This window comes from Exophiala bonariae (assembly GCF_035927105.1).
Source record: "Exophiala bonariae strain CCFEE 5792 chromosome Unknown scaffold_1, whole genome shotgun sequence".
Lineage (NCBI taxonomy): Eukaryota > Fungi > Ascomycota > Eurotiomycetes > Chaetothyriales > Herpotrichiellaceae > Exophiala > Exophiala bonariae.
Genome location: NW_027042476.1, coordinates 1,013,625 through 1,039,034, shown reverse-complemented (window position 1 = coordinate 1,039,034; position 25,410 = coordinate 1,013,625). Strand labels below are relative to the sequence as shown.

General features: G+C 51.0%; 8 protein-coding genes across 8 annotated transcripts; 4 read left to right on the top strand and 4 right to left on the bottom strand.

Annotated features, from left to right (window-relative positions):
* Positions 1 to 154: 154 nt before the first annotated feature.
* On the bottom strand, positions 155 to 3,012 carry LTR84_000370 (uncharacterized protein; the record flags this gene model as incomplete). Its single annotated transcript, XM_064844001.1, has 2 exons — positions 155 to 2,810; positions 3,005 to 3,012. The coding sequence occupies 2 exons, from the start codon at positions 3,010 to 3,012 to the stop codon at positions 155 to 157; spliced, it is 2,664 nt and encodes an 887-aa protein (XP_064711861.1).
* Positions 3,013 to 3,419: 407 nt separating this feature from the next.
* On the bottom strand, positions 3,420 to 4,844 carry IDH1 (isocitrate dehydrogenase (NAD(+)) idh1; the record flags this gene model as incomplete). Its single annotated transcript, XM_064844000.1, has 5 exons — positions 3,420 to 3,507; positions 3,565 to 4,468; positions 4,539 to 4,613; positions 4,668 to 4,731; positions 4,812 to 4,844. 5 exons carry the CDS (start codon positions 4,842 to 4,844, stop codon positions 3,420 to 3,422), a joined length of 1,164 nt encoding a protein of 387 aa, XP_064711860.1.
* Positions 4,845 to 5,718: 874 nt separating this feature from the next.
* Positions 5,719 to 7,889, bottom strand: LTR84_000368 (uncharacterized protein; the record flags this gene model as incomplete). The annotated part of the gene is made up of 3 exons (XM_064843999.1): positions 5,719 to 7,280; positions 7,329 to 7,543; positions 7,600 to 7,889. The coding sequence occupies 3 exons, from the start codon at positions 7,887 to 7,889 to the stop codon at positions 5,719 to 5,721; spliced, it is 2,067 nt and encodes a 688-aa protein (XP_064711859.1).
* Positions 7,890 to 10,575: 2,686 nt separating this feature from the next.
* On the bottom strand, positions 10,576 to 12,473 carry LTR84_000367 (uncharacterized protein; the record flags this gene model as incomplete). Its single annotated transcript, XM_064843998.1, has 7 exons — positions 10,576 to 10,844; positions 10,917 to 11,044; positions 11,176 to 11,363; positions 11,415 to 11,751; positions 11,805 to 11,947; positions 12,114 to 12,176; positions 12,300 to 12,473. 7 exons carry the CDS (start codon positions 12,471 to 12,473, stop codon positions 10,576 to 10,578), a joined length of 1,302 nt encoding a protein of 433 aa, XP_064711858.1.
* A 527-nt stretch (positions 12,474 to 13,000) lies between these two features.
* Positions 13,001 to 14,632, top strand: LTR84_000366 (uncharacterized protein; the record flags this gene model as incomplete). Its single annotated transcript, XM_064843997.1, has 2 exons — positions 13,001 to 13,142; positions 13,194 to 14,632. 2 exons carry the CDS (start codon positions 13,001 to 13,003, stop codon positions 14,630 to 14,632), a joined length of 1,581 nt encoding a protein of 526 aa, XP_064711857.1.
* Positions 14,633 to 15,880: 1,248 nt separating this feature from the next.
* Positions 15,881 to 18,311, top strand: LTR84_000365 (uncharacterized protein; the record flags this gene model as incomplete). Its single annotated transcript, XM_064843996.1, has 6 exons — positions 15,881 to 15,984; positions 16,033 to 16,048; positions 16,104 to 16,206; positions 16,256 to 16,492; positions 16,546 to 17,638; positions 17,687 to 18,311. 6 exons carry the CDS (start codon positions 15,881 to 15,883, stop codon positions 18,309 to 18,311), a joined length of 2,178 nt encoding a protein of 725 aa, XP_064711856.1.
* Positions 18,312 to 18,839: 528 nt separating this feature from the next.
* LTR84_000364 (uncharacterized protein) lies at positions 18,840 to 22,937 on the top strand (the record flags this gene model as incomplete). Its single annotated transcript, XM_064843995.1, has 1 exon — positions 18,840 to 22,937. The coding sequence occupies one exon, from the start codon at positions 18,840 to 18,842 to the stop codon at positions 22,935 to 22,937; it is 4,098 nt and encodes a 1,365-aa protein (XP_064711855.1).
* Positions 22,938 to 23,257: 320 nt separating this feature from the next.
* Positions 23,258 to 24,343, top strand: LTR84_000363 (uncharacterized protein; the record flags this gene model as incomplete). Its single annotated transcript, XM_064843994.1, has 1 exon — positions 23,258 to 24,343. One exon carries the CDS (start codon positions 23,258 to 23,260, stop codon positions 24,341 to 24,343), a length of 1,086 nt encoding a protein of 361 aa, XP_064711854.1.
* Positions 24,344 to 25,410: the final 1,067 nt, after the last annotated feature.

The following is a 25,410-nucleotide window of genomic DNA, read 5'->3' as shown; positions in this document are numbered from 1 at the left end:
AATCAACATCTCTGGAATTAGGTACCGGGAGGGACTAACTAGGTAGACATGGTCGGATCCAAGACCCTTGGTCTGTTGTCAGCCTGGTGTGCTCGTTCATTAAATACTAGTATTATCATATCTGTACTCAACACCTCGTCTGCCTGTCGTCGTTCTATATTTTGAGGCCTCGCACCAGAAGCCACAACCCAATAGGCACCACCACATTATCGTTAGCAGCCGTCAAAGTGCTTTCCAGCAGACTGGCCCCCAGTCCAGCAATTCCACTTTTCGCTAACGCCCACCAAAATGACTCCTCCTCCTGCCAGGAACTCCATCCGCCTAGTCTAAGCCAGGCCCAACAAGCCACAAGTCCACAGGTCACCGCACAGGCAAAGGCAAGGCTTCCCTCCAAGCTCTTGCCTCCTGCCCAATACCATTTGGTCTTTCCGTAACGGCGCCCGATTAAGCTGGCTGCTGCATCACCCATTCCCACACAGATGACACCACTGACCATGCTCAAATCTCGCGTGCTGGTTTCCCACCCGGCCCAGGGATCTTTCCCATGCCGCGGCGCTGCTGCCAGTGAAAGCCAAAGCGGTATTGCACACCCTATGAGCAAGAAAATATGCGAGACAATAATAGGGCCTCGGTGATCTCTGCCATCCACATAAGGAGCTAAAAATCTCGTCAACGGCTTGGATACGGGTGGTAGTTGCGAGGCTCGGAAAAGATCCAGCAATAGGAAGATCGCAAGGATGAGACTGAGCGCCATTGCAATGAAACATGGGTCGACGAAAATGGAGGGGAGTAGCATCACGACCATGATCCCATGGAAAACCTTGCGCCTGGTATCAACTTCGACAACTGCGGTCAATCGCAAAACAGCAAAAATCCCCACTAGTAACACAGCAGTGCAATATAAACAGATGCAAAGACGTGTGTTTGCTGGTCCAAGTATGTTCTGTCGTAATCCTTCAAAAGAAAAGCCCTTGTGTGATGCTAAGACCTCCATTCGAGCAGGAAGACAGATCCATCGCTCCAGGTGATTACTGACCACAAAGAAGCGGAATTCGGGTATGTTTCCAAACAAGTAGCCCAAGGCCCAACCAAATGGTTCATGTGATTCCAAAGCACGTTTGCTAACATAGAGTTCCACTGGTCCAAGAATCGTGGCAGCAACTAGCAGGTATGCAGCTCCTGCATATGCCCATTTCCGTACCTTGGCCTGTTCGATACTGAGCGTCAGGAATGAGGACGAAAGGAAACTGGGCGTCGCTCTTGTTCTTTTGGGCGCAACAGAGCTTTCCTTTTTTCGTCGGAGATCAAATCCGGTAAACGTGTTTCGTCGGAGCGGCATTGAGAACGTCGGCAAATCATCTGTGAACATATGGAGCTTTGGTATCTCCAATGCAGATGCAGGCTCTGCAACAGGCATTGTTGGCGACCTGCCATTCATTTGCAATTTCAAGTGCGGTCGCTTGGTCGACCGGAGACGCCTCACGTGATTGTCATCATCACTCAGGCTGTCGGAAGAATCGTGTCGTTCACGCCGAGATCTGCTACCTGTGAGAACGGAGCAGATGGCCTGATCTAAGCGAGGGAGCCAGCCTGAATGTTTTCGTTTTTTCAGCAACTTCCAAGTAGGCACACGTGCAAGAGCCACCTCCCAAATCATAAGGTCTCTGCACGAGATGAATAGACATAACCCTCCTATCCACAACAGAGCTTTGAGGATCTCGGCTTGAGGTGATTTTGCAAAGAGAAGGAGATTGATGAGACCGGTAGAGAGGAGATGAAGTTCGGCAATATCGAGACTTGAGGTGGTCAAGTAACCCAGCACATCCAGTAAACTCTGATGTAGCGGAAACAGTACCACCAAGTCCTCCATGGAGAGCAAGCTTCCGGGACTGAGCTTTAGGGAGGGCGGTATTGCGCCCATTGAGCGTAGAAATGGTAACTGCGAGGTATGAAGTGGGACTATCGAAGCAAACCAATGTAGGTGGTGTCCGAATGATGGGACTTTGGGTGTACTTAGAATGGTAGACGGAATCGAAGATATTCCACAAACAATCGCAGAGGGTAGAAATGCAGACGTCCGGTTGAAGAGTGATATCGCGATCCAGAGCGGGAGCACAACGGGATATAAGAGAGGGCCAGGGTCGAACCGAGATGGGATATGAAACCCCAGTTGAAGTGATTGAAGAATTGTTCGACCCCGGGTGCGCGCCCGAAGGGCTAGTCGCAATGGGTAGACAAGGTAAACGCAAGGTGGAATGATGAGGAATGAGAGGAGCTCGTTGAGCCAGTCCACGAAAGCCTTGGAGCCGCCTCTGCTCGTCCAGACAAGGGCGCCGATGCTCCAAAGCAACGAGAGTTCTGTACACCTGCGGACGATTTCTTTCCGCTTCCTCGTCTTGTATATCTCGTATTCCTTCTGCTGGACTACCTGCTGTGATGGCTTGTCGGCTTTCCGACTCCCCTTGAAATACTCATAGACTTCTGCCTGGACATATGCAGGAGGGGTCGATGGTGGACTGGGGATGGGTGTCAACCGAGCTGGAGATGTGCCTCGAAGACCTTTGTGATTCCGCAGAGGCGGGGCAGGCAATCCTTTCAGGAATGGCCCTTTCTCATCATCTGCTTCTGTTCCACTCTCGCTGGAGTCTGAACGGCTGGGTGGTGGAGGAGTATTTTCACTCGGGCTGCTCTTTTCTGAGCCATTGTCGGTGGCATGCAGTTTCGTTATACTCAAGCTTCCGCCTCTTCGGTGATAGGGCTGAGGTGTACGAGTAAATGTCAAGTTGGACTGATTATGGATGTCCTGGGAGCTGGATCTGCTGTTCCCATGGCTTGAGGAACTTGGGGAAGTCATCTGGGGGGAGACGGAACAACCGAAATGGCGTGAGGCCTCTTGGGCTGAGATGAGGAACTTGGTATGTGTGTGGTCGGATTATTGCAAGTCTCTTTCGTTCATGGTGGATCGGAGAAGGGGGGAAGTGATACCGGTGTGGCCGTGGATAACATAGCCATAATGGCTGCGGATTGTTGAGAATTCGAAAGAACGTTCACATGCGACAGATGTGAGGACTTTGTACGGGTACGCAGGGTGAATGCCACTTGGTCACAACCCCCATGCCAATTGCAGCTTGACGTGCAGAATGACGCGGCGCCGGCGGACCAACCGAGCATCGCTTCCGACAGGCTCTTCCAGGGTTACTTTTATGAAACGAAGGACCTGGGCACTCAAAGAAATACATGAATTCATGCCGAATGCAAACATCTAGCAAAAGTGATATTTACAGATACGGTCACTTCCAAAGCCATCGCTATGGCTGTCTTGATCCTTTGACTGCAGAAGCCGCTCCAGGTCCATCAAGCCAACAAACACCGCCAGTCAAATCCAAGGTTCGGCTCTCGAGCCCTTCATCATCGGGCATTTATGCTGCAGCCTCCAACTTGTCCAGAATCGTTCGTACGAATTCGTGAGTAGTGCTGTTTCCTCCCATATCGCGAGTGCGGACCTTGCTAGATTCGTTGTCAGTATACATTTGTATGATCTAAAGGGAGAATCGTTGCACTTACCCGTCTGCGATCACATCATAGACCGCCTTAGAGATGCGATTGGCGTGGTCGTCGAGGCCGAGATGTCTCAGAAGCATGGTCCCAGAGAGTAGGAGAGCAGTGGGGTTGGCCTGATCTTTGCCTTGGATATCGAGACCGACATGTCGACATCCGGGCTCGAAAACGGCAACATCGCGACCCATGTTGCATCCAGGAACGACGCCGGGACCACCAACCAGTGCAGCTGCAATGTTCGTAAGGATACCTCCGTAAAGATTTGGCATCACCATCACGTCGAACTGTTGTGGTCTAGATACAGCTTGCATAGAAGCATTGTCCACAATCATGTCATTGACTTCCAGAGTTGGGTAATCCTCGCCAATCTTCTTGACAGTGTTACGGAATAGGCCGTCCGCAAGCTTCATGATGTTGGCTTTGTGAATGCAAGTTACCTTCTTGCGGTTGTTGGCTAGAGCGAAGGAGAAGGCGAATTTGGCGATACGTTCCGACTTTGCGCGAGTAATAATCTTCAAGGATTCAACCACGCCCGAAACAGATTGATGCTCAAGCCCAGAGTATTCTCCCTCAGTATTCTCACGCACAATGCAAAGATCCACATTCTTGTGTCGTGTCTCAAGGCCGGGAATGTTCTTGATAAGTACCACAGATGCATAGATGTCGAGCTCTTGTCGTAGAGCCACGTTGAAAGACTGATGGCCGGATCGTTCGATAGGAGTATGTAGGATACCTTTGAGGCCGAGCTTGTTTCTCTTCAAAGAGGCTATCGACTCCTTGAAAAGGTCCTCCGAGTGCTTGTCTCCGGTATCGACACCAGTGACATCAACCTGCTCCCATTCGATGGGAACATTGTCGGCTTTGAAGATAGTCTTGACAGCTTCAGCCACCTCCGCACCAATACCGTCACCTGCACAATTGTTTTGTGAGCAAAATTGACCACCGAAGAGTCTCAGAGCGAATTGGGGGGCTAGTCGTACCTGGAATCAGTGTCACTGTATATTTCCCTCCATACTTTGTAGGCTTGAAAATGTCGGACTCGACGGTAGCGTAGGCTGGAACGGTGGATTAGCTATGGCCGAGACGGCGGTGAACTTCAGGGAGCTCACATCGTGCAAGAAAAGGAGAGGTGATGGGTTGTCTGCTTGTTCTTTGAGCTGCGCGGAACAACGACTTGGGAAAAAGCAAGTTAGCATATCTGTAGATTTGCATGCAGGACACAAGGGCAAGATCCGAGAAATGCATCAACATACCTGAGCGCTGCGCGATGACCTTGCCAGAGACATTGCGGCGATTGTGGAAAGAAACTCAGACGTAGATTTGAAAGTCAGGCTGCAGTTGCATGAGGGAGGGACAATGCAGTAAAGATCCAAGAAGTCGAGTTTATCGGATAGAGGAGCTTTGCAGGTGCAGCAAAAGTGAAGCTCCACATGCAGTGTCGTAGATACTATCCGCGGCAGTGGCAGTGGCATTGCTGCTCAGAGGCAGTCGCCCGTGCCGACATCGCCGCCAATCCTAACCAGCCCACGCCCGCTTGGGGTTTAGCCATTGGGTGGCCATGACCTAGAGCTTGGAGTGACGTCGGGTCAAAATCCCTCACCTTCCTAGGTACCTATGTAAGCTAGTACCGTGTCGCTCTGCGCCCACAAGGAAACCAACATATAGTCCACCACCATCGAATCTTCGTATTCGAGCAAGTCTTTTCCATATCTTAATTACTTCAAATACTCCGTAGATCAACAGATGGATCATTATGATTATCGTCGAACATCTCGCTCAACTATACTCTATCTATTTCTCTGCAAATTGTCGCCTGCGTAGCGTCATATATCCATTTCAGGTCGCAAACAAATACCCTGCTGTTCGGTTCCTGATTCTCGTCGTGTACGTATCCATGAGCAAATTGCCCTATATCATCTCCGCATTATCCTCACATGCTGCGTATATCCCCATCAGCGCCGCGATGGTCCAAATTTCTGACCTGCTCACTCGGGTCATGATATGTACAGAGCGCCTCGAGCTTCTGATCGTCAAAATTCCACTGTCGACCTGTAACAAACCGTACTCCAAGAACTCCAAACACCGTTGCTAATGTAATTGCGACTTCGAGAGGAGCTTTCCTCCCTTTCCAAACAAAGATGCGCTGAGATCAGCCAACAGTTACTTGCCACCTTTGGTTTGCAACCATTCGCCCTCCGTCCATAACCATGACTTTGCCCCCTTCACAGGGTGCAGTAGCATAGGTCGAACCACGGTTCGTCCGTATGCGTCTTCCCATTCTGACCCACCACTCTCAAGGGCGGTGATGCCCAACAGCCTTTGGTAAATAGGCATAGCTTGGGCAGAACTGTAATACCATGTCATGTTAGTCCACGCGTGCTCGTTCCATTTACTGAAACTGCTATTCCAGTGCCCACCAGCTTGTCCAAATGGACCGCCGTTGAACGTCGACTGGAGTGCTTCCGCAGGCCAGTGACGATCAGCAAAGATTGGATGGGGGAATGTGGTCGACTTGAGCCCGTGATGAAGGCACATGGACTGCGGAAACATTTCGGCATCCATATGATGACCATTCTCTGCATTTTCGTAATTCATGATCTCCAGCACTCGTCGACTGATTCGTCCTTGGGCGATCAAGGTAGCTCTCCTCGGAGTCGATTTACCTTGAGCGTAGCCCCAAAGGTAATCACGAAACCACCAGTTAGTCGCAGTGACATTGAAACTGGGAAGGAAACCGATCCAGTCGGCGTCTTCACCAACTCCCCACTCGTAGTTGTCCTCGATCTCCTTCACCGGTGGTTTCGGACCACGCGGTTTGACACCCTCGACGGACACAGGCCCCCATACATGATGAGGGTCGGCTTCCAGAGTGGACTGTCTGAATTGGGTTTCAAAGTCGCCGTGTACGGAAGGGATGTAGACTCTGCCAGCACGTTCCCAAATCCCTTTCCTTGGCTGCTTCCTGCCAAAATTGGAAACACCCTCGAAAAAATCCAGGTAATGGCCAGTGTATCTGACGTCGAATTCCCATTGATAGAAGAAATCGAACTCTGGATGGTTGCGGGCAAACCATTGGACAATCATCCATGGTGACCGGCCGACAAAGGCATGCTGTGCCAGATTCGAGTACAGACTGCGAATCTGTGCATGGTTCCACACTTCGGTAATGGATCGGAACTCGGGTGGAATATGCTTGTTGATCGTCGCCTGGGGCTCATCTTCTCCCACGAATAGTGGCACACCCTCATCTTTGACATGGAGTAAAAGGAAGACTTGATACTTCCCCCCACTGGCGAGAGATGCTTCGGCAATCATTGCTCGTATGTTCATGACTGCATCAGCGGTCCATTTTGCGCCGGTCCACACCCTGATGAGAATGGCGGTTCGCTTCACTTTGTTTACGAGAGCGGGTTCCAGGCTGGTAGGTGGAGCGTTCGGCCTTGCTCCGTCGTGCTTGTGGCGAAGGTTCGAGTATTGAATGGAGTTTTGTGGTCTCTCTTTGACGGTTTTGAAGCGTTGTTTATTGAGTAGCACACAACCATCCTGTAATTCCCCCCATTCAACAGAGTCCCAGTCGACGTCGCTCGATTTCTTTAGATCTTCCAGGTCGGTAGCATCGAATTGCTCGAGACCATAAGCCTGTAGACGACCTAGGCGATCAAAAGACACATCGCCATCAAGACCAGCAGCTTCGTATGAACCGAGGATGGGATCAACGGCACCTTTATGGGTCAGCTAGCTCTTCAACAGCTTCCAACGTCACTCCTTACCGACTGCGCGACCTGGATAGGCCCAGATAGCATCTCCATCGCTTTCATTCAAAGGCAGCCCTCTAGGACCGAGGCATGATAAAATGTGAGATGGATCCTCTTGGGAGTGGGCCAGGCCGTCGTATCGGATCTGGCGAGGGTGTTTGTTCTTGCAGTCCACTTCCCCCGTCTGGCAGGTTCGTAGATGCGAGGTCCCCCGCGTCAGACCATCGTGTCTGCGAAGATGAAAGGTTAATGCCGATCGAAACAGGGGTTTTCGTACTCAACCTACGTTGTAAAATCCTTCCATATCCAGGGGATCTTGTCCGCAGCTGCCTTCATGTCGCCCTCGGAGGGGGCTTTGGGTGGTTCGGGTAGTGATCTAGGTGAAGGCTCCGCTTTCTGGCCTATCAATTTGACCAACAGGACAAAGCCAAAGAATGTTGCGAGGAGCTTGACTAGAATCGTCAAGCGCGGCATACAGATCTGCCATTTAGACGGTTTTTTCCAAAAATCTGGCCTCGCTGGTGACCAACTTGGGGGAGGGGTTCCAGGTTCGAAAGGTTCATCTAGGAAACCCATTATAGTGCGGCTGCCACTGTTTCGGGGAGTGCTAGCCAGAGACATGCGTGAGTAGATGTGACGATAGACTTAAGCGATGGACTGAGAGTAAGATGCCTCGTTGATGTGCTGCTGGCGCCAAACTGATGGTGGCAAGGATGATACAGGTGTGTTAGTAGTGGTGGACTGAGGACAACCATTGACAATCATGTGAACCAAAATAAGCAAGTAAACATAGACAGTAGCGATCAGTGAGGACAAGGCATGAAGAGCAAGCACAGCTCGACTAAAGCGAATGTGTCGAGAAGCAGTTTCAGATCGCAAGGATTGTATAGAGACGGAGGAGTTGAGGCGAGTCGCCAAAGATATCAAACAACAACATGCCGGAAATGCACAGCGTCGAAAAACCATCTCCAAGACGAGAAACAGAAGATCCGCATGGGAAGCTCTCAGAAAAATCGCATGCCAGAGCAAGCCATATCCACAATGGGTTCACGGTGGGATCCCGTGGAAGGATGGTGGCGAGGAGGACCAACCAGAGGCCGAAAGCAGGTCTTCGAGTGCGTCAGGCCAATGTCCATGAACCAGGTTTCTCTACAAAGGTAGGCTCTTTTCAGTTACCGGCCTTCTCAATGGGTACCAATATTGTAGGGACGCGAAGGACAAACCTTCCGAGAGGGAACTCAACGGAGATTTAGCCTGGAGATCCGCATTGACATGGCCAGGGCAGAAGCTGATGCAATATGCACCTCCCAGGATTCAGACCATTGCCAGCCTATCAACACTGGCGGTCAGCTACCAAGCTTTCGGGCTTGACGCCTGTAGCTGTGAAAGGTGTTGCCATCCACGTTAATGCAGGTTAACATCTCGAATAGCCACTGGCCGAAGAAAGAGAGTACTCGTGCCCTTTCGTCTAGTGAGAGGCCACATGGAACTAAGCAAAACTCTAGTCCAGATTGTTGGAATAGCGCTTAATCTTCGAACCGTGTGGCGGTCGAGCAAAAAGCGAAGGGCTGGGAACTTGTATGGCTGTAGCGCACCGGAGGCAATAAGCGGGCGGAGGAAGTTCAGACAAGCAAACTGAAAGACCTGGTCGTGCTCCATAATGCAACCGAGACATCCCAGGCTCAGGCTCAGGCTCAGGCTACGGAGCACTTGCCCCACGCTTACTTCCAGCCGGAAGAATGGCGACATTCGATGATTCACTGAATGATCTGACACTGTGCTATGAGTGTTAGAAATGGCCCCTTACGGCAGGTTGATAAGTTTTGTCCGGGTCCTGGATCGAGATGGGTGTCATGTCATTTCTTTCTGGTCTTATCGTCCGCCCGTGCGACTTCAGATCAATGCGTGTCGAGAACATGAAGACTGGCGGGAACACATCGAGAATTCCACCTATTTCCGTTAATACCAAGCCAATAGCCACGCAAGCGATTTCTTGTTGGGGCAATGACGTAGAACCGCGTAGCTTCCCCACTGTAAGGCGAAGATCGAGTTTCACAGACATGGGGGCATGGGGCATGGGCATGGGCTCGGGCTTCAAGTTCTCTGTTGATCTTGGTCTGACTCCACCACCATCAAATTTGAATCTGAGTGGACAGTTTTCAGGAGAGACTGTACAAAGGCGATCTCTATTTAAACAACACGACTTCGATTTGATCTAGGTGATCACCTCTCATATTGAATCTTTGACGCTTTGACGCTTTTGCAGCGTACGGTCTTGTCTTCTGGACGTACCTCTGAGTAGCACGACATCCTAGCGATAATACCAAGTTTTTGCCTACAAACATACCGGACTTGAACCTTCTCCTTTATCACTAGGCGAGATGCCCGACTTCTCCGTAGCGTGCAAGATAAGCACCAATACCCCCAACTCAAGGGCCAAGGCCAGTCACCCGGCCGTTATCAGTGCAATCGACTGATTTGGATGCATTCAACCAGGAAGGACGGCACACAAGTTAGCAAGGTACCCGTAGATATCCCACTATCCTAGCCAGGGAACTCGGTATGTAGATGTAGGCAATACTAGTACACCGTGGCGTTCATCCTACCGCGCAGGGTGGGTGTCTATCTAGCTTGCACTCGGAGGGCACCGTGTTTTATTCCTTGATTGACCAGCCTGCCTCCCCTCCCCCAACCCAACCCCTCATCATATCAAGTAGCGAGTACGGATACCTAAAGCACCCTTGACACGTAAGCAGACGGGATGCCCCTCCCGTACTCTCCTGGGCTGCTCCCGTCTCTCTCGCATTATAGACCCGGAATGCCTAAAATCTGACCTTTTATCATATCTGGTGCCGAGTCCTGCGGTAAAAGCCATAGCCTGTACGTAGGAGGTGAGCAACGGATGTATCTACCAGGCGTACGAAGCAAGGGTGAGGGCCGTCTTGCGCAGATTGACGGATGTTTCTTGGAAGCATTCTGCCAGAGAGCAAGTTTGTGGGAGAACTTCGTAGAATTGATCTGGGGGCATTGCCCAAGTCATTGGCATGCCCCTGCCACCAATAACGACCAGCTACTTGAGTCACATTCGCATTCGACCTCGTTTATGATCACAACAGATGTGGAGTGGTGTATCTCCCATGCCTGTCCATTTATGTCGGAGGTACAAGAATGGTATCCCTCGCTTGGGAGGACGCCTCGTCTCTCCAGGCATCGCATCCATCGCGCCAACACGATAAATCCTCGAGAACTTTCTCTTTTCCATTCACCAATCAAACTCTGGTCCGAGAAGGTGACAAAGATGATCCGATTCCACTGCATCGCTTTGCGCTTTGGGAATCGCATAGTCAATGTTCCTACCCTCTTTCTTCTCCAGCTCGGCATGTTTCTCGAGAATAGCCTTGATCTTACCAATGTGCCATATAACTGCATGCTCTTCGACAGGATGAAGGCGACCCAACCCCAAGACCCCATTTTTGAATCCCTTCTGTGCATTGATAGCTAATTCGACGTCTTCTTTCTCCACATACCGCCCTGTCATTCAACAGTGTTAGCTTGTCAGCCATCATCCAATTTCAAAGTACCATCAGCGTCATGGGAACTTACAATAAGCTATCTCCTCGTCCATCCACTGGTCATATTCGGCACTCGGCTTGGGGATGCTGGCTCTTCTATATGTCTCGCTTTGATATGAAGTATCAAGAGCTCCATTCGCCGTGAAACGGACAATAAAACTGTGCATGAATTGTAAGTCTTGCAGCCAAGAATGTACATCCTAGAGAGGAGAGTTTCCCTCGAATGCGCTTTGATATTGCCTCAGCCCGAGAGATGGGCGTCACAGCCACGAAAACAGTCCTACACTTACAGGAGATTATTGCTGAAGGTGATGGCAGAGAGTGGAAATAACCAGGTGATATATGCCTCAGATATATCATCTTTCTTGGGTGGAAGGAAATGTCGCGAAGCCCCATAGCCCTGTCGAAGATAGTACTGATCAAGTTTGAAGTCTTTGGGGAGGGTGTCTGGATGTCCAGTACGGCAGTGGTAGCATTCCTGGAGAACCTAGTCAGTGAAACTACTCTCCGGAGATATAGCACAACGGACCTGAAAACCGTCCACAAACGTCTTCCAGTTGAAAGCCGTGCCAGCTATAGAGCTATCCCAGGTATGATCGTATTCCCAGCTCGATGAAGGTGGGAACAGGCTGAACTCATCGCCGACCTCTTTTCCAGTCTTCCGAGTTGGAGCAGGATCGAAATCGTCACCAAACTGATCCTCGAACTTCACTGCGGGTGTTTCTCGCGCATCGAAATTCACAAAGATGAAGCCCTGAGCGGTGACATGTGTGTGGATCTTGAACAGGGAGTGCTCCTTCGGGTCAAAGTCCTCCAACGCATTATATTCTTTTGCTTTATGCAATTGACCGCTTGGTAAGTACGACCTTGGTATACCATCTCAGCATCACGAAATTGGGTGAAAGGTCTAGATTCCTACCAGCCGTGGAATCGACATGCCAAAACTGTACTCGATCCACTCTCTTTTGTCACGACCGGGTAGCCTCGATGTCGACAGATGTTATGGAATGCACTGATGTTACCATCCTTATCTCGAATTAAGAACAGGTCCCATCCAAACATCTACGTTGTCAGTAAATGCGCCAAACAGACGATGGCGGGCGAACGTTTCAACTTGCAACACTTGAATGGCGTTTTGGCACGGCCTCTGAGGCAAACCATCCAGACTCGTAAATATCGAAAGCAAGTAGAGGATTGTGACCGCAGCCATGCAGCTCTCACAACTCACCTGCACTGACAAGTAATCTCCAGCCTTTTTGAATCTGCCAATGAAACTTGCTGCATGCCATAGCTATTTCGAGTAAGTATATGTGGAACTCTTGTCTGTACGCGCCAGTTGCGACAAACTTCATCCATATTCCAACATATGGAGATGCAAATAGCGGGAGCTTGACAGCGGGCATGCGTCACTCACCGTCGAAAACAATGCGCGCTTCTCCAACTGGAAGACCTTCTCGTCACGATACCATCTTGATGGAGGTAAAAATTGGGCAATATTGCCGAGGTCTTCTGGCTTGATATTCTTCTCTATCCCTTTTTGTAGATATCCACCATCGGAGAGAAAGGTACTGGAATCAACACTGGTCATCTTTATTCCGGGTGCTACTGTGTTCAAGATGACTTTGGAGTCAAATGAGGAAGTTCAAGACTTATCAAGTAGGAAAGTCTGCACTGTGATTATGTGCTGATAAGAGGGGAAATCAAATACTTGCACTAATTGACCTTCTGAACGGCATTCCTAGGTACGGGAAGATCATCATCTCGGAGAACAGCGCGTAATAACGCGCGACTGATTTGATACCCTGTAGCATATAGCTAGGGTTTGGTTGGAACTCTTTGTGATGTATGAAGTCGAGTTCAGTAGATACCTGCCTTGTGTTGTGTGAGAGACGATGAGAAAATCGTGGCTTTCAAGATGTGCTGAACTGAACGGAGAACCTGAAGCCGAATCCGGGCTGCAAGTGGGCAGAACCACCACCACTTGACTCGCATAAATCATGTGCTTATCTTTTCAACATCCTTCAATATTGGTAACCCGAAGGCCATCCAGACCGTGAACGCGTCTTTTGGATCTTTACGAGCACTACATGTGCTATACATGGCTTTCGAAACCCAATGTCCACAAATCCTTTCCGCCGTAGTTCATTTAAAGGTCAGAGCAGCAGCAGTAGCACCCCCCTCAATACCGTTTCGGCGGATGCGCACGGCTCAAGCCCTGGCCCGCTGTCTGTTGATACCAAAGGCAAGTCAAGTCTCAGTGATGCTTCATTCCACAAGGCCTCAACTGATGGTGATTGAATTGTTCCAGTGACCTCGACGTCGCAAAAACATGTGAACTTCGCCTCACCGCCGGGCATACCCATTTCGCCTGTCTCATACCCCCCTTCGCCAGAATCTACACGACAGGATTCCCTATCTACCTTCCCGAGCCTGGCAACATCTCTACCGCAACCTACCGATTACAGTGAGGCGTTGGCAAGCAACCCGTTTGCGGCCGAGGCTTCCGAAGGAGACGATGACATTGCTCTCGAACAAGCTTTGTACAATACAAGAGTCAACACTACGATCCATGTCCCAGCTGCGGCGGTCCCTGAACCGATTTTGAAGAATACTTCTGTCCAAGACACACTTGGACGCTTTGCCAGCGGCCCCCGAAAGAGCCCTGTGAGTCAGGAATCGTCAGGGCCAGGTCGGCAAGCTCTGGATGTTGCAGCATTCACAAAGTTACTGCTTACGGGTGAGAGGGGAGCACCCGGGCCGAGAGATCAAGCTGTGCAGAGTGTCCAAGCAAATAATGGTCAACCTGTAAGTGAGAGCAGTTCCAGTGCGGACACAGCGTCAGTCTCACAGCATTCCATTTTTGAGACCGCGCCTTTAGCGCATGAAGAAAGCCCTCGATCGTCTTTTGAAGGTGAATCGAAGGACACCTTGAGAGAACAGCCGCCGAATCTACAGACCGTCACAGAAGGCAAGAAGAAACCTCCGCCGCCCAAGAGTCGACGTGGAAAGCCACTTCGAGACTCTGGAGGGGAGCAGGAATCGAAGCAGAATTTCGATAATTTCATCAATTCCCTTTCGCTACCTAGCAGCCGAAGTATCAGTTCAGAAATACCAGGCTTGAAATCGCCAACAACCGAACAAAGCCCAACTATAGAGAAACCGGGGAATGTTGATATACCGGAGAATTCGCAGAGAAAAGTCCCCCCAGCGCCTCCGCTAGCAAGGAGGAAGAGCCAGCAAGCACCCAGCAAACCGATACTGACAAGGAGTAGTTCCTCACGATACTCTGTGTTGAGTGAATATGATGCCCCTGAAAGTCCGTCACATATCAATGCTGGATTCAAAATTCCGCCACCACCACCTGCCGCCCGGCGGACAACCACCTCCAGCGAAAGGCGGCCTTCGTTTGATGTCCAGAGTGTTCCCGAAAATGCCGCATTTGATGGCAGTTCTGGCAGCCTTGAACCACCAGGCACAGAGGGCAGACCCGGCTTACCCCAAACACCCTCGTACCTGAAAAGAATGAGCTTGGGAACTCCTCCGCCAGTCCCGCCGCCGCGACGAGGGAGAGGCTCTAGTCGAAGTAGTGTGGAGACACAAAGACCATCTATGGCAACACTGGGTATTTCGGAGCCAGAAGGTGGTGATGTGACGCCCAGAAGTGATAACATTGACCGCAGGGACCTCCTAGCCGACCTTGCAGCACTTCAACAGGAAGTTGATGCGGCTAGGAGATCTGCCGAGTAACTTGAAGGAGGAAGACACTTGATGACTCAATGACTATACTATAACTTTGGTAGCGGTGGAAAGTGTATGATAGCACGCAGAAGTTTTATTATTGCTAAGCGCACTTTGGTCTTTCGAAATGATCTAGTTCAGTACAATCATGATGCAAAGCAAAGACGCCATAGAGATGGCAGAAATTGTCAGTCAGTCAAATCAGATGTCCCATTATAGCTGAGCCCAATGCATGCGACCGGGAATCTAACTTGGCGAGGGTGTGATTGATGGTTGATGGTTGATGGTGGTTGTGGTATTTAATGGGCTGAAAGGCAACACGCGAAACAAGAGCGGGCGCGTCGCGTTCAAACTCGTTGGAGGGCGACGACTAATCGATTGCATATCATTTGCCATGTCTCGCGGTTTTTCTTGTTTCCTTCCGTCAATTGCCCTTTACCCTGTCTTTGGTGACCTTGTTCTAGGGCCTATCAGACTTTATCCTGCTCCACTCCAGCTTACCTTTAAAAGAATACTTGAGCCGCCTGGGGTTTGGTAGGGAGCGGGCACAGAGGGTGTCTGTCTGAAGGCCTGCAGTGCATGTTGACTGCCAGTGAGTGTGTCACGAAGCTCTCTCAGACTGTAGGGATCCAGTCAGTGGTCGTATCATCCCTACTTCCATGCCAATCCCACCGCTCATTCTGGCATGCATGATCCCAGTTGCGCTTGCTTGCGACGCCTCGTAACCGCAGCGTCCTTGAAGGTTCTTTGTCCGAAGTATGTGCGACTGCTAGCAGGCAGCTTAACTTTCCTTACCTGTAACCCACTGGCATACCATGCCATGCCTCCTCGAATCTGACCAACACTGGCACCCGTGGCTCTTAGAGTTAGCTGCTGTTTGGTACTGTACGAGTAGATAGCTACACCCTACAGTCCCTAAGCATCTCCGGATACACGTAACTTGTGGTCCTCTTCCGTTTCTATCTAGCCGGGCCCACATCAAGTGCCCCCATGCCAGTGCACCCTTCAAGTTCAAGTTCACTTTGGCCCGTATATCTCCTCGTCCATCACTACTGCTGCAAGCATACTCCGTACTTTGACTCAGCATACATTCACCCGCGCCAGTCCTCGTCGATCGTTGCTCCTACTCCAGCTCCACGACCTCACCTGCCTTCCATGAGATCTTGGACAACCTCTTTTTCCAACTTTCTGTCAGATTCCACTGCTATTTTGCCTTTCCCCTCAACTGGCCTATAGAGGCCGTCAATCAATGCCAACATGAAAGCCGGACCACTTCTCATCACATGGCACAACGAAAGCCAGCCTATCTACTCTGTTCACTTTGATCCCCATGGGAAAGGGAGACTTGCAACAGCTGGAAAGTAAGTGCCATCTACACTCCGCTTGTGAACTGAGACTAACCATACCAGTGACAATAACGTGCGAGTATGCGTTCCCCATACAACCCTCCTCCTGATTCCTAGGCTGATGCACAGCATAGTTGTGGAGCGTTGAAGCTCAAGGTGAAGAGAGAAAAGTCACATACCTATCGACGTTGACAAGACATACCCAACCCGTCAATGTTGTCCGTTTCTGTCCCAAAGGTGAGCGCTTTGGCAATACCTTGGATACGTCCATCTAATTCGGAGAAAGGTGAAATGCTGGCTTCGGCTGGGGATGATGGGAATATCTTGCTTTGGGTTCGTTCTGAATCTTCAATGGCTCCCATGACCGAGGACAACGCAGATGATAAAGAAACATGGAGAACCAAACATATGTGTCGCACACCCAGTGGAGCTGAAATCTACGATCTGGCCTGGTCCCCTGATGGCCAATATTTTATCACTGGAGGTGTTGACAATACGGCCCGCATATTCAACGCACACACAGGTATGTTGACCAGACTCTCCCGAAACTCGAAACTCGAAACTGATTTGGTCCAGGTGGCATGATCAGACAAATAGCAGAACACAGCCATTTTGTCCAAGGCGTTGCTTGGGACCCTCTCAACGAATTTGTTGCAACTCAATCTTCTGACCGGTCGGTTCATATATATGCTCTGAAGCTCAAGGACGGCACACCAACTCTTTCTACACATGGCAAGTTTAACAAGATGGACTTGCCTGGACGCCGTATCTCTTCCAACAGCCCGGCGCCAGCAGAGATGCCCCATCGTGCGTCGAATGCCAGTCAAACCAATTTAGCTATTGCTTCTCCCGCCCCCTCCAACCCTGGAACTCCTCTCACGACTCCTCTGCCAATGGATCCTCCCATTATTGCGTCGAGTAGACGTTCTTCATTTGGATCATCTCCCTCATTTCGCCGATCAGCTTCTCCAGCTCCTTCTCTACCCTTGCCGGCTATCCGACCCGAAATTTCCTCCCCAAGTCTCAACGCTGCCATGGGTCTTGCAGTCAGAAACACCAATCTATATCACAATGAAACTATGACCTCTTTCTTCCGACGACTCACTTTCTCCCCCGATGGTAGTCTACTCTTCACACCCGCCGGACACTACAAGACGAACTTCCCCATGGGCTCCGATCCGTCCAAAATCACCGAGGAGGTTTCAAATACTGTCTATATCTATACGCGAGCCGGATTCAACAAACCGCCAGTGGCTCACCTCCCAGGCCACAAGAAGCCCTCGGTTGCAGTACGATGCTCACCCATTCTATACACACTGAGATCGACGAGCAAACCAACCAATCATATCACGATTGATACCTCTTCTGGCTGTGAAGAGATCCCACTATTACCAGATCCAATAGTTCCACAGAGTTCTTCAACCTTTATGGAACCCCCACCATTAATGACTGCAACTTCAATTCCCGAGTCAATGTCAGCACCGTCACCTAAACCAGGCATCGAAGGAGAACCTGCCAGCCCCGGCCCAACCCCTGCATTTTCTTTGCCTTATCGCATGGTCTATGCTGTAGCCACTCAGGATGCAGTTTTTGTCTATGATACGCAGCAGACCACCCCGCTTTGCGTGGTTAGCAACCTGCACTATGCAACCTTCTCTGATCTCACATGGTAAGTCTGAGGGCTATCCCCTAATCTATCGGTACTGACAGTAGGAAGGTCAAACGATGGTCTCACTCTCCTCATGTCATCCACAGATGGGTACTGCTCAACGCTGGCCTTCACCCCTGGCGAGCTTGGTCAGATCTATACCGGTGCACATCCAACGTATATCCATCCCATCGTTTCAACTTCGATAGCGTTGCCTACCACATCATCCAATTCAACTCCCGTTCCAACACCAACCGCGACTGCATCTCCGTCTCTTACCAAAGCTTCCCCTGTTATTGTTCCCCCTTCTCACCCCTCACCAGCGCCTTTTACTTTTCGCCAAGGTAGTCCCACTAGATCCAACTCTCAGTCGTCGATTGCCACCATGTCATCTTTACAGACACAGAGTCTTCAGAACAACCCTACACCCACTATGGGTCACGTTCCACTCGTCACTGCATCGAATGCAGGTGCCCCTCTCATCATTCCCCCGATGTCAACACCACCTCAAACACCAGCGAGTACCCATGGTGGACATCACTCGGCAACCAGTTCTGTAAGTGGAAGTGTTTTGGGCAAGAGAGATGTTGGAGCAGCCAGTGAAAGTGACAAGGAGGAGGGGAAATCCAAGCGGAGGAGGATTGCGCCCACCCTGGTAGGACCTGCTGGGGCGAGTGATTCTACACAAGGGTGAGCCACAGCTCATTCTGAGGGTTCGCTGTTTTCATATTTGTCTGGTCCCTGGGGTTTTCGACTTTTCGGAGAGCCCAAGCACATCAGGGATTCATTGATGCTCTAGCATGGCGTTGGGCACAAAGGGTTAGGGGCGGCTTGTAGCTGTAGAATAATAGCGGCGTGGCTCACTTATATCCGCCCTTCTTATTGAGAGACGCAGCTTTTCAGTGTCATCTTAGCCACAGGCAGTTTATATCGTATATCGTCAGGAGCAAGCACATGCAGAAGGGAGAGCAAATTTTGGTCATGTGACATCGCGTTGGTGTGTGGCGTCATCGCTCTTTAGTCACTGCATAGTTGCAACAGTAGAACTAGGCAGTCAACCACATTTAGAGGAATTCTCCGTCACGATTCGGATTGTCAAATTTCGTCAATCCACGGCTAGAGATGGCCAGGACTAAGACACGTCTGGATTCGTCACCGGGATGAGCCATCTGTATCTGAGGTCGACGGACGCACCCTCTTTTGATCTACGGAATCTGCAGTCATGGGTGTGACAGGCCTTTGGACCGTAGTCGCACCGACAGCGCGACCGACCCAACTTGCGTCTCTGAATCGGAAACGCCTGGCCGTCGATGCCTCGATATGGATATACCAGTTCCTGAAAGCGGTGCGTGACAAAGAAGGAAACGCCCTACGCAACAGCCATGTCGTCGGCTTCTTCCGACGCATATGCAAACTCCTGTACTTCGGCATCAAACCCGTCTTTGTCTTTGACGGCGGCGCTCCCATCCTCAAACGTGAAACCGTTCGGAGGCGAGCGAGGAGACGGGAAGGTCGGAGGGAAGATGCCGCGCGCACGGCGGGCAAGCTACTCGCCGTGCAGGTCGCGCGGGCGGCCGAGGAGGAGGAAAAGAGGAGGCGCGCCGCGAGAGAACACACACCCCTCGAAGAGGAAATACCCGCCGATCAGGAGCTTGTCTATGTCGAGGAGATTGGCATGACGGCTAAGGAGAGGCAGGCGGGCAGAGGGTTCAAGCGTAAAGATCAATATCACCTGCCGGATCTTGATGTCAGTATCGAGACAATGGGCGCCCCCAACGATCCGCGGATCATGTCTCAGGCAGAGCTTGAGGAGTATGCTCGTCAGTTTCACAGTGGTGAGGATATCAACGTTTATGATTTCAGCAAGATCGACTTTGAGAGTCCGTTCTTCATGTCTCTACCGCCGGGCGATCGGTACAACATTCTCAATGCGGCACGGTTGAGGTCGAGATTGAGAATGGGGTATACCAAGGACCAGCTCGATGGGATGTTTCCCGATCGCATGGCTTTCTCCAAGTTCCAGATCGAGCGTGTGAAGGAGCGGAACGAACTGACTCAGCGACTCATGCACATCAACGGAATGGCGGAGGATTTTCTGAACCAAGGCGGCAGGATTGCTGGTGAGAAGGGCAAAGAATACATCTTGGTCAAAAATGATGGTGTTGACGGTGGCTGGGCTCTGGGTGTGGTCTCGAACAAGAAAGGCAGTCGTAGAGAGAATGCCATTGATCTTGAAGAAGAGGACGAGAATTCTGATGATCTGGTCAAAGATTCAGACGAGGAGGAAGAGTTCGAGGATATTGCTATTGAAGGCCTCAATCGACTGCCGAAGAACTTGCAGCGTAAGCGCAAAGCTGTGGATTACGATATGTCCTACGAGGAGGCTGCGGAACAGATTGCACGTAAACGAAGAGCAGTGTACGAGGCGAGGAAAGATGCTGCGGCGTCTCGACCGGCTGTGCGTCCAGCTCCGGAGCCAAAGCCAGCAGTTGCAGCTGGAGAATCTTTATTTGTACCTGAGGAAAATGCTGGAGACGAGGATGATGACAATGAGTTGTTCGAGGATGTTCTTCCCATCGTGCCTGAGCAGGAAGAAGAGGATGATGCTCTTCAGCGAGCAATTGCCATGTCTCTGGAGCAGACCGAGCAAGATGAAGCTGCTGGTGGGTTTGTTGCCGAGGATTCTTCGAAAGGACCCTTTTCTGACATGGACGATGACGACGGATTCGACCTACAGGCCGCCCTTGCTGAATCAAGGCAATCAGAGCATACCGCGAAGACCGATGTGCGACCCAAACGGCAAGAGCAGAAGGCATCACTTCCAACACCCAAGTTTGATGGTCCTTTGCCATTTGAGTCATTAAATCTTGGACAATCACTCCTAGGCAAGAAGAAGTCGAAGAAAGTCGAAGAAGACTTAGCAGGAGGCTTTGATCGAGACCTCGGTGGCGACACATTCCGCAAGGAACGATCTCCACAACCTCTTCCCGATTGGTTTAACGCCGCTCCATCAACGAGAGATTTGAAGCATAATACGATTGCGGATGAGGGTGATGAGGACGATCATGTCACCTATGGTCGGGAGGATGTGGATAGACGAGCGACGATTCGTCGCCATGCCACAAAGGAGGTCATTGATTTGGAGGCAGAGGATGGTGAAGGCACAAGTCAAGCTCCAATTACCCTGGGCGAAGACGATGAGGTAGAAGTCGAGGAAGAATTTCAAGATCTGACTCAACTATCTCAAGCCACAGACACCTTCCCACCTACCCAGCCAGAACAGCCAACTGACGCTCTCATTGAGATCAAAGATCCAGAACAACGCAAGAGAGACGAAGAACGCGAGCAGCGGTATGCACTGGGAAGAGCAATCGCCGCGGAAAACACCTCCCAAGAAATTTCAATGTCTGATGTGGCCGAAAAGGTTCAGGCGGAGCCACCAAAACCATCGGAGATTGCGAACTTCGTCCCAGACGCACCACCCTCGCCACCTCGCATCGATGCGCTTGGCCTCGAAGAAAGCGATCATGGAGGTATAGAATGGAGTGAGTCTGACCCTGGCGATGTTGGAAGTCCTGGCTCGCTAGGGACAATTGAAGATGAGCCATCCACGAGTAAGCCTGCACAACTTACGACTGAGCCAACCCGCGAAGACGAGGATGGAGACGAAGCATTCGAGGACGTGGATGTGCAAGCTCCGACCACCCTTCGGCAGGAAGACAGCTTCATGGTGCGTCAAAGTCAGCAAGCGGAAGATGACGATGATGCTGATGAAAATTTTCCCTCTGCCCTGGTCGAGGACGCAGAATCTCCGACTGCCCCTGCAGCTTCGACCCGTCAAGTCGCATCTGGCCAGGATGAGATTGAATTCGAAGACATGTCTGAGTCTGAAGAAGAGTTGATCCGACAACTAGAGATCGAAGCGAATGAACACGCACGGTTTGCATCGTCACTCAACAATCAGAGGACGACAGCTCAAGCTGTACGTGACTACGAGATGGAACTAAAGCAATTACGCTCACAGCAGAAGAAAGACCGTCGTGATGCAGATGAGGTCACGCAGGTCATGGTACAAGAATGCCAGGCTCTTTTGCGGCACTTTGGACTTCCATATATTACTGCACCTATGGAGGCGGAAGCGCAATGTGCGGAGCTTGTACACCTTGGTCTTGTGGATGGTATCGTGACTGATGACTCGGACATTTTCCTCTTTGGTGGCACAAGAATCTACAAGAACATGTTCAATGCCGCAAAGTTTGTCGAATGCTATATTGCTACCGAGCTTGAGAAGGAGTTCCTACTGGACCGTAGACGACTCATTCGGTTTGCTCACCTCTTGGGAAGTGATTATACCGAGGGTATTCCTGGCGTGGGACCTGTTACCGCACTCGAAATCTTGACAGAGTTTGACACCCTGACAGATTTCAAGGAGTGGTGTTCCAAAGTTCAACTGGGTCGTCCGAAGGATCTCGAAGGCCAATTGACGACCCCGTTTCGGCGCAAGTTTCGCAACACCGTTCAGAAGCGCATTTTCTTGCCACCTGGCTTTCCCGATCCGCGTGTGGATGATGCGTACTTGAACCCGGAGGTCGACTCCAGCCCAGAGCCGTTCCAGTGGGGATTGCCAGATTTGGATAAGTTGAGAGGATTTCTCATGGCGACTATCGGATGGAGTCCAGAACGTACTGATGAAGTACTCGTTCCTGTCATCAGAGACATGAACAAAAGAGAGACGGAGGGGACCCAAAGTAATATCACGAGATTCTTCTCTGGTGGTGTCGGCGCAGGCGGAAGAGGCATCGGTGGCAGGAGCTCGGGGCTGGCGATAGGAGGTGAAAACATTCCCACCAATGGTAGAACCCTGCAGGAGCCAACAGCACCTCGGAATCGCACGGGCAAGGAGTCTGGACGGATGAGGAATGCTTTCAAGAGGCTCAGAGGCGAGGCCGAGAAGCGGCGGAAAGGTCTGGACGACGAGGAGTACGACGAAGTTGACGATCCAGACGAGGTCGCTGGGTTGGCTGACCCTGCTTTCGTGGAGGAGCAACTTGATGAAAGTGATGCTACTCCAGTTAGCAATGAGTTGGGACGCGGAAAGGGCAAAGGAGCATCCCGGCCAAAGAGAGGTAGACGGGCTGCGGAAGAGGCGGACAATGATGAACCTGATGATCACGACTTGACGGCAGAAGACGAACGGGAGGCTTCCATCGAGGGGGTTGATGAGGAGGATAATGATGAGGAAGGGCGGATCTCCAGACGCCGAGCCAAAGTTGCTCCGAAGAAGAAAACCGTGACGAAAAGGAGAAAAGCAAAAGCATGAATAGAGGGCGACGAAGATACGTGTCTAGAAGTACGAAGCTTTCCCATAAGTACGAGTAATTCACTGGGCCATCTGAACTTCAGCCTTGTAAATAGATCCCGGTCTTGATGAGTCAGATGTTATCTAATTAAATCTCCGAGATAGCCATGGGTGAGCCTGGCATCTCATCCCTGCACATCCGATCCCATCATGTGCTTCCCCAGGAGTCCAGTCCGTTTGCCTGGCCATCGACATTCCCGTCCGCATATAACTCACCACCTCCTCTTCATCACCAGGCTAGCAAAATGTAGCCTCTACTCCATCCCCACATCGATCAGGTCATGTTCCAGCCTCGAAAAGTACATCCACATTCATCATCGCCCACCAAGTCCTCCCTCAGGCGACCTGGTAGCATTGGTGGTCCGCCTCAACCTCAGTCTCAACCTCAATCCCATCCCCAACAACTACTTCAAACCCAACCCCAAATTCGGACTCTCCTCCCATCACCACATTTCGAGGACGACCCCATAGTCGCAGCACACCAGAATCCGCGTCCAACGCGGGCCGCAGTCTACTCTGAAGATGTTGGAATAAACTACTCAGAACATGCACTTGGAGAGGACGACCCCAATGAAGAAGAAGACGAGTCACTGCTCCAATACACCGACGAGGCCGGCGATACGCATGGCCATCACCGTGAAATACCTGTTCTTCCTACCTCGTTCCAGCCTTTCTTCACCCTGATCGAAGATAGCGTGAGCAACGAACACTACCACCCGACCGTGCACTATATCTTCGAGGACGACGATTCCGACGTCATCGCCGAAGCAGCTTGTCGGAGTCTCGAAATCCTAGATCCATCTCAACAACGACAGGAGCATGATGACCCGTCTGAGATGTCCCAGTCACACGCCGGCGAAGTGGGGCACGGCCACGATCAAGACACACAATCACGCCTCCCCGTCCCTCTTCCAGGTGTTCACGAACACTATCTCATCCTCGATATTCACCCGCGAGGCACCCTCCACCAACACCCACTAGCCTCCCATCAGCAACAGCAACAGCAACTTCCCACCCATCCAACCCCAATCATACCAGGCTCCTCTCCCAGCACTGCGACGCCGCAGATTCCCTTCCACGTGACCTCCGCGCACAGCCTAAGTGCGGAATGGCAGGTCCTGCAGACGAAAGTGGGTGCGGCGCCGACGATCGGCGATGGGAACGACGACGCCGACGATGACGAAGGCTGGATGCTGCGTATCGAGGGCCGGGGAAATACACCGGGTGGGGTCGGTGTTGGCGGTGAGGCCGGTGTAGGGAAGGAAAGGGAGAAGGAATCCATGGAGGAAATGATCGAACGGTTTCAGCGGCGCATGGATGAGATACGGCAGGTTTTGGAAACGGGTGCGATGGTCGCCGAGGAGTAGTGGTTACTTTCATCATCATTATCATTAGCATCGTTGTTACTACTCCTTTTGATACAGAGCGATTGGCGATGCGTTGTTGGCTAGGCCATAACCAGCAGTTTTGATGCCTTCTTGAGGAATGAAGCCTGCCCTTTGGTTAACTGGTTCAAGGAACCAAATTTCCTTCTTTGTCTTTCTCTCTCCCTCTTTTCCAGGAAGGCAGATGCAGCATCGTGACATGTCCGTTGTCTTTCGCTATTCTAGCCAGGATTTCCATAGACAACTGGCACCCATGTCGATTGCTCCCGTCGCTCAGGTAGTGGAGAATTATCCTCTGTCTATACTCAAAGTAACCAGGCTATTGTGGGCACTGGACACTACACATCGACCCAGCAAACGCCGAAGCCTGCGAGCGATGCGCGAACCAGATTGCAAACCCATTGTATAGAGACAAAAAACGAAACTACAACCCTTTTTACCTACTAACCAACCAAAAAACAGCCAGACAAATCGTCTGGGTAAACCTCCCATTCTAAACACCTCCTATGTAGTGCACATTGAAGGCAGGATACAGACTGATCTACTATTTCAGTCATCCTAGTCATCTTCTCCTGAGAGGCCCACCAACTGACCACTTTAGACCATTTGACCATGACGCAGTAGAGTCTTTGAAGGGACATCTTCCGATGCTCGATACTAATGTTTCAGGGACTTGGGAATTTAGTGGAGGAGTGCAAGGTGAAGGGTGATTTGACTAACGGGGGACTGCCTGTATCACTACTAGCATGAACTAAAGGGGTCGGGCTTGACATTTCACAGGCAAGATCATCACTCTGATTATCCATGTACTATCTATCTGTTCTGTGCATAACTCTCGGGGGTATAATGCTGTTCGGCGAAAACGATGAGAGCCGATACGAAGGGAAGGAAAATGGACTCATCTAGAAGCCCCACAGACCGGTACATAGCCTTTGCCTCCTGATCGATCCAATTCTTATCCATGAAGTGAATCGATGTCCAACGAGGACGAAACAAAGGCCAAGTCCAACAATCACTAGCCCTCCCGATGACCTGACTCCGCCAACACC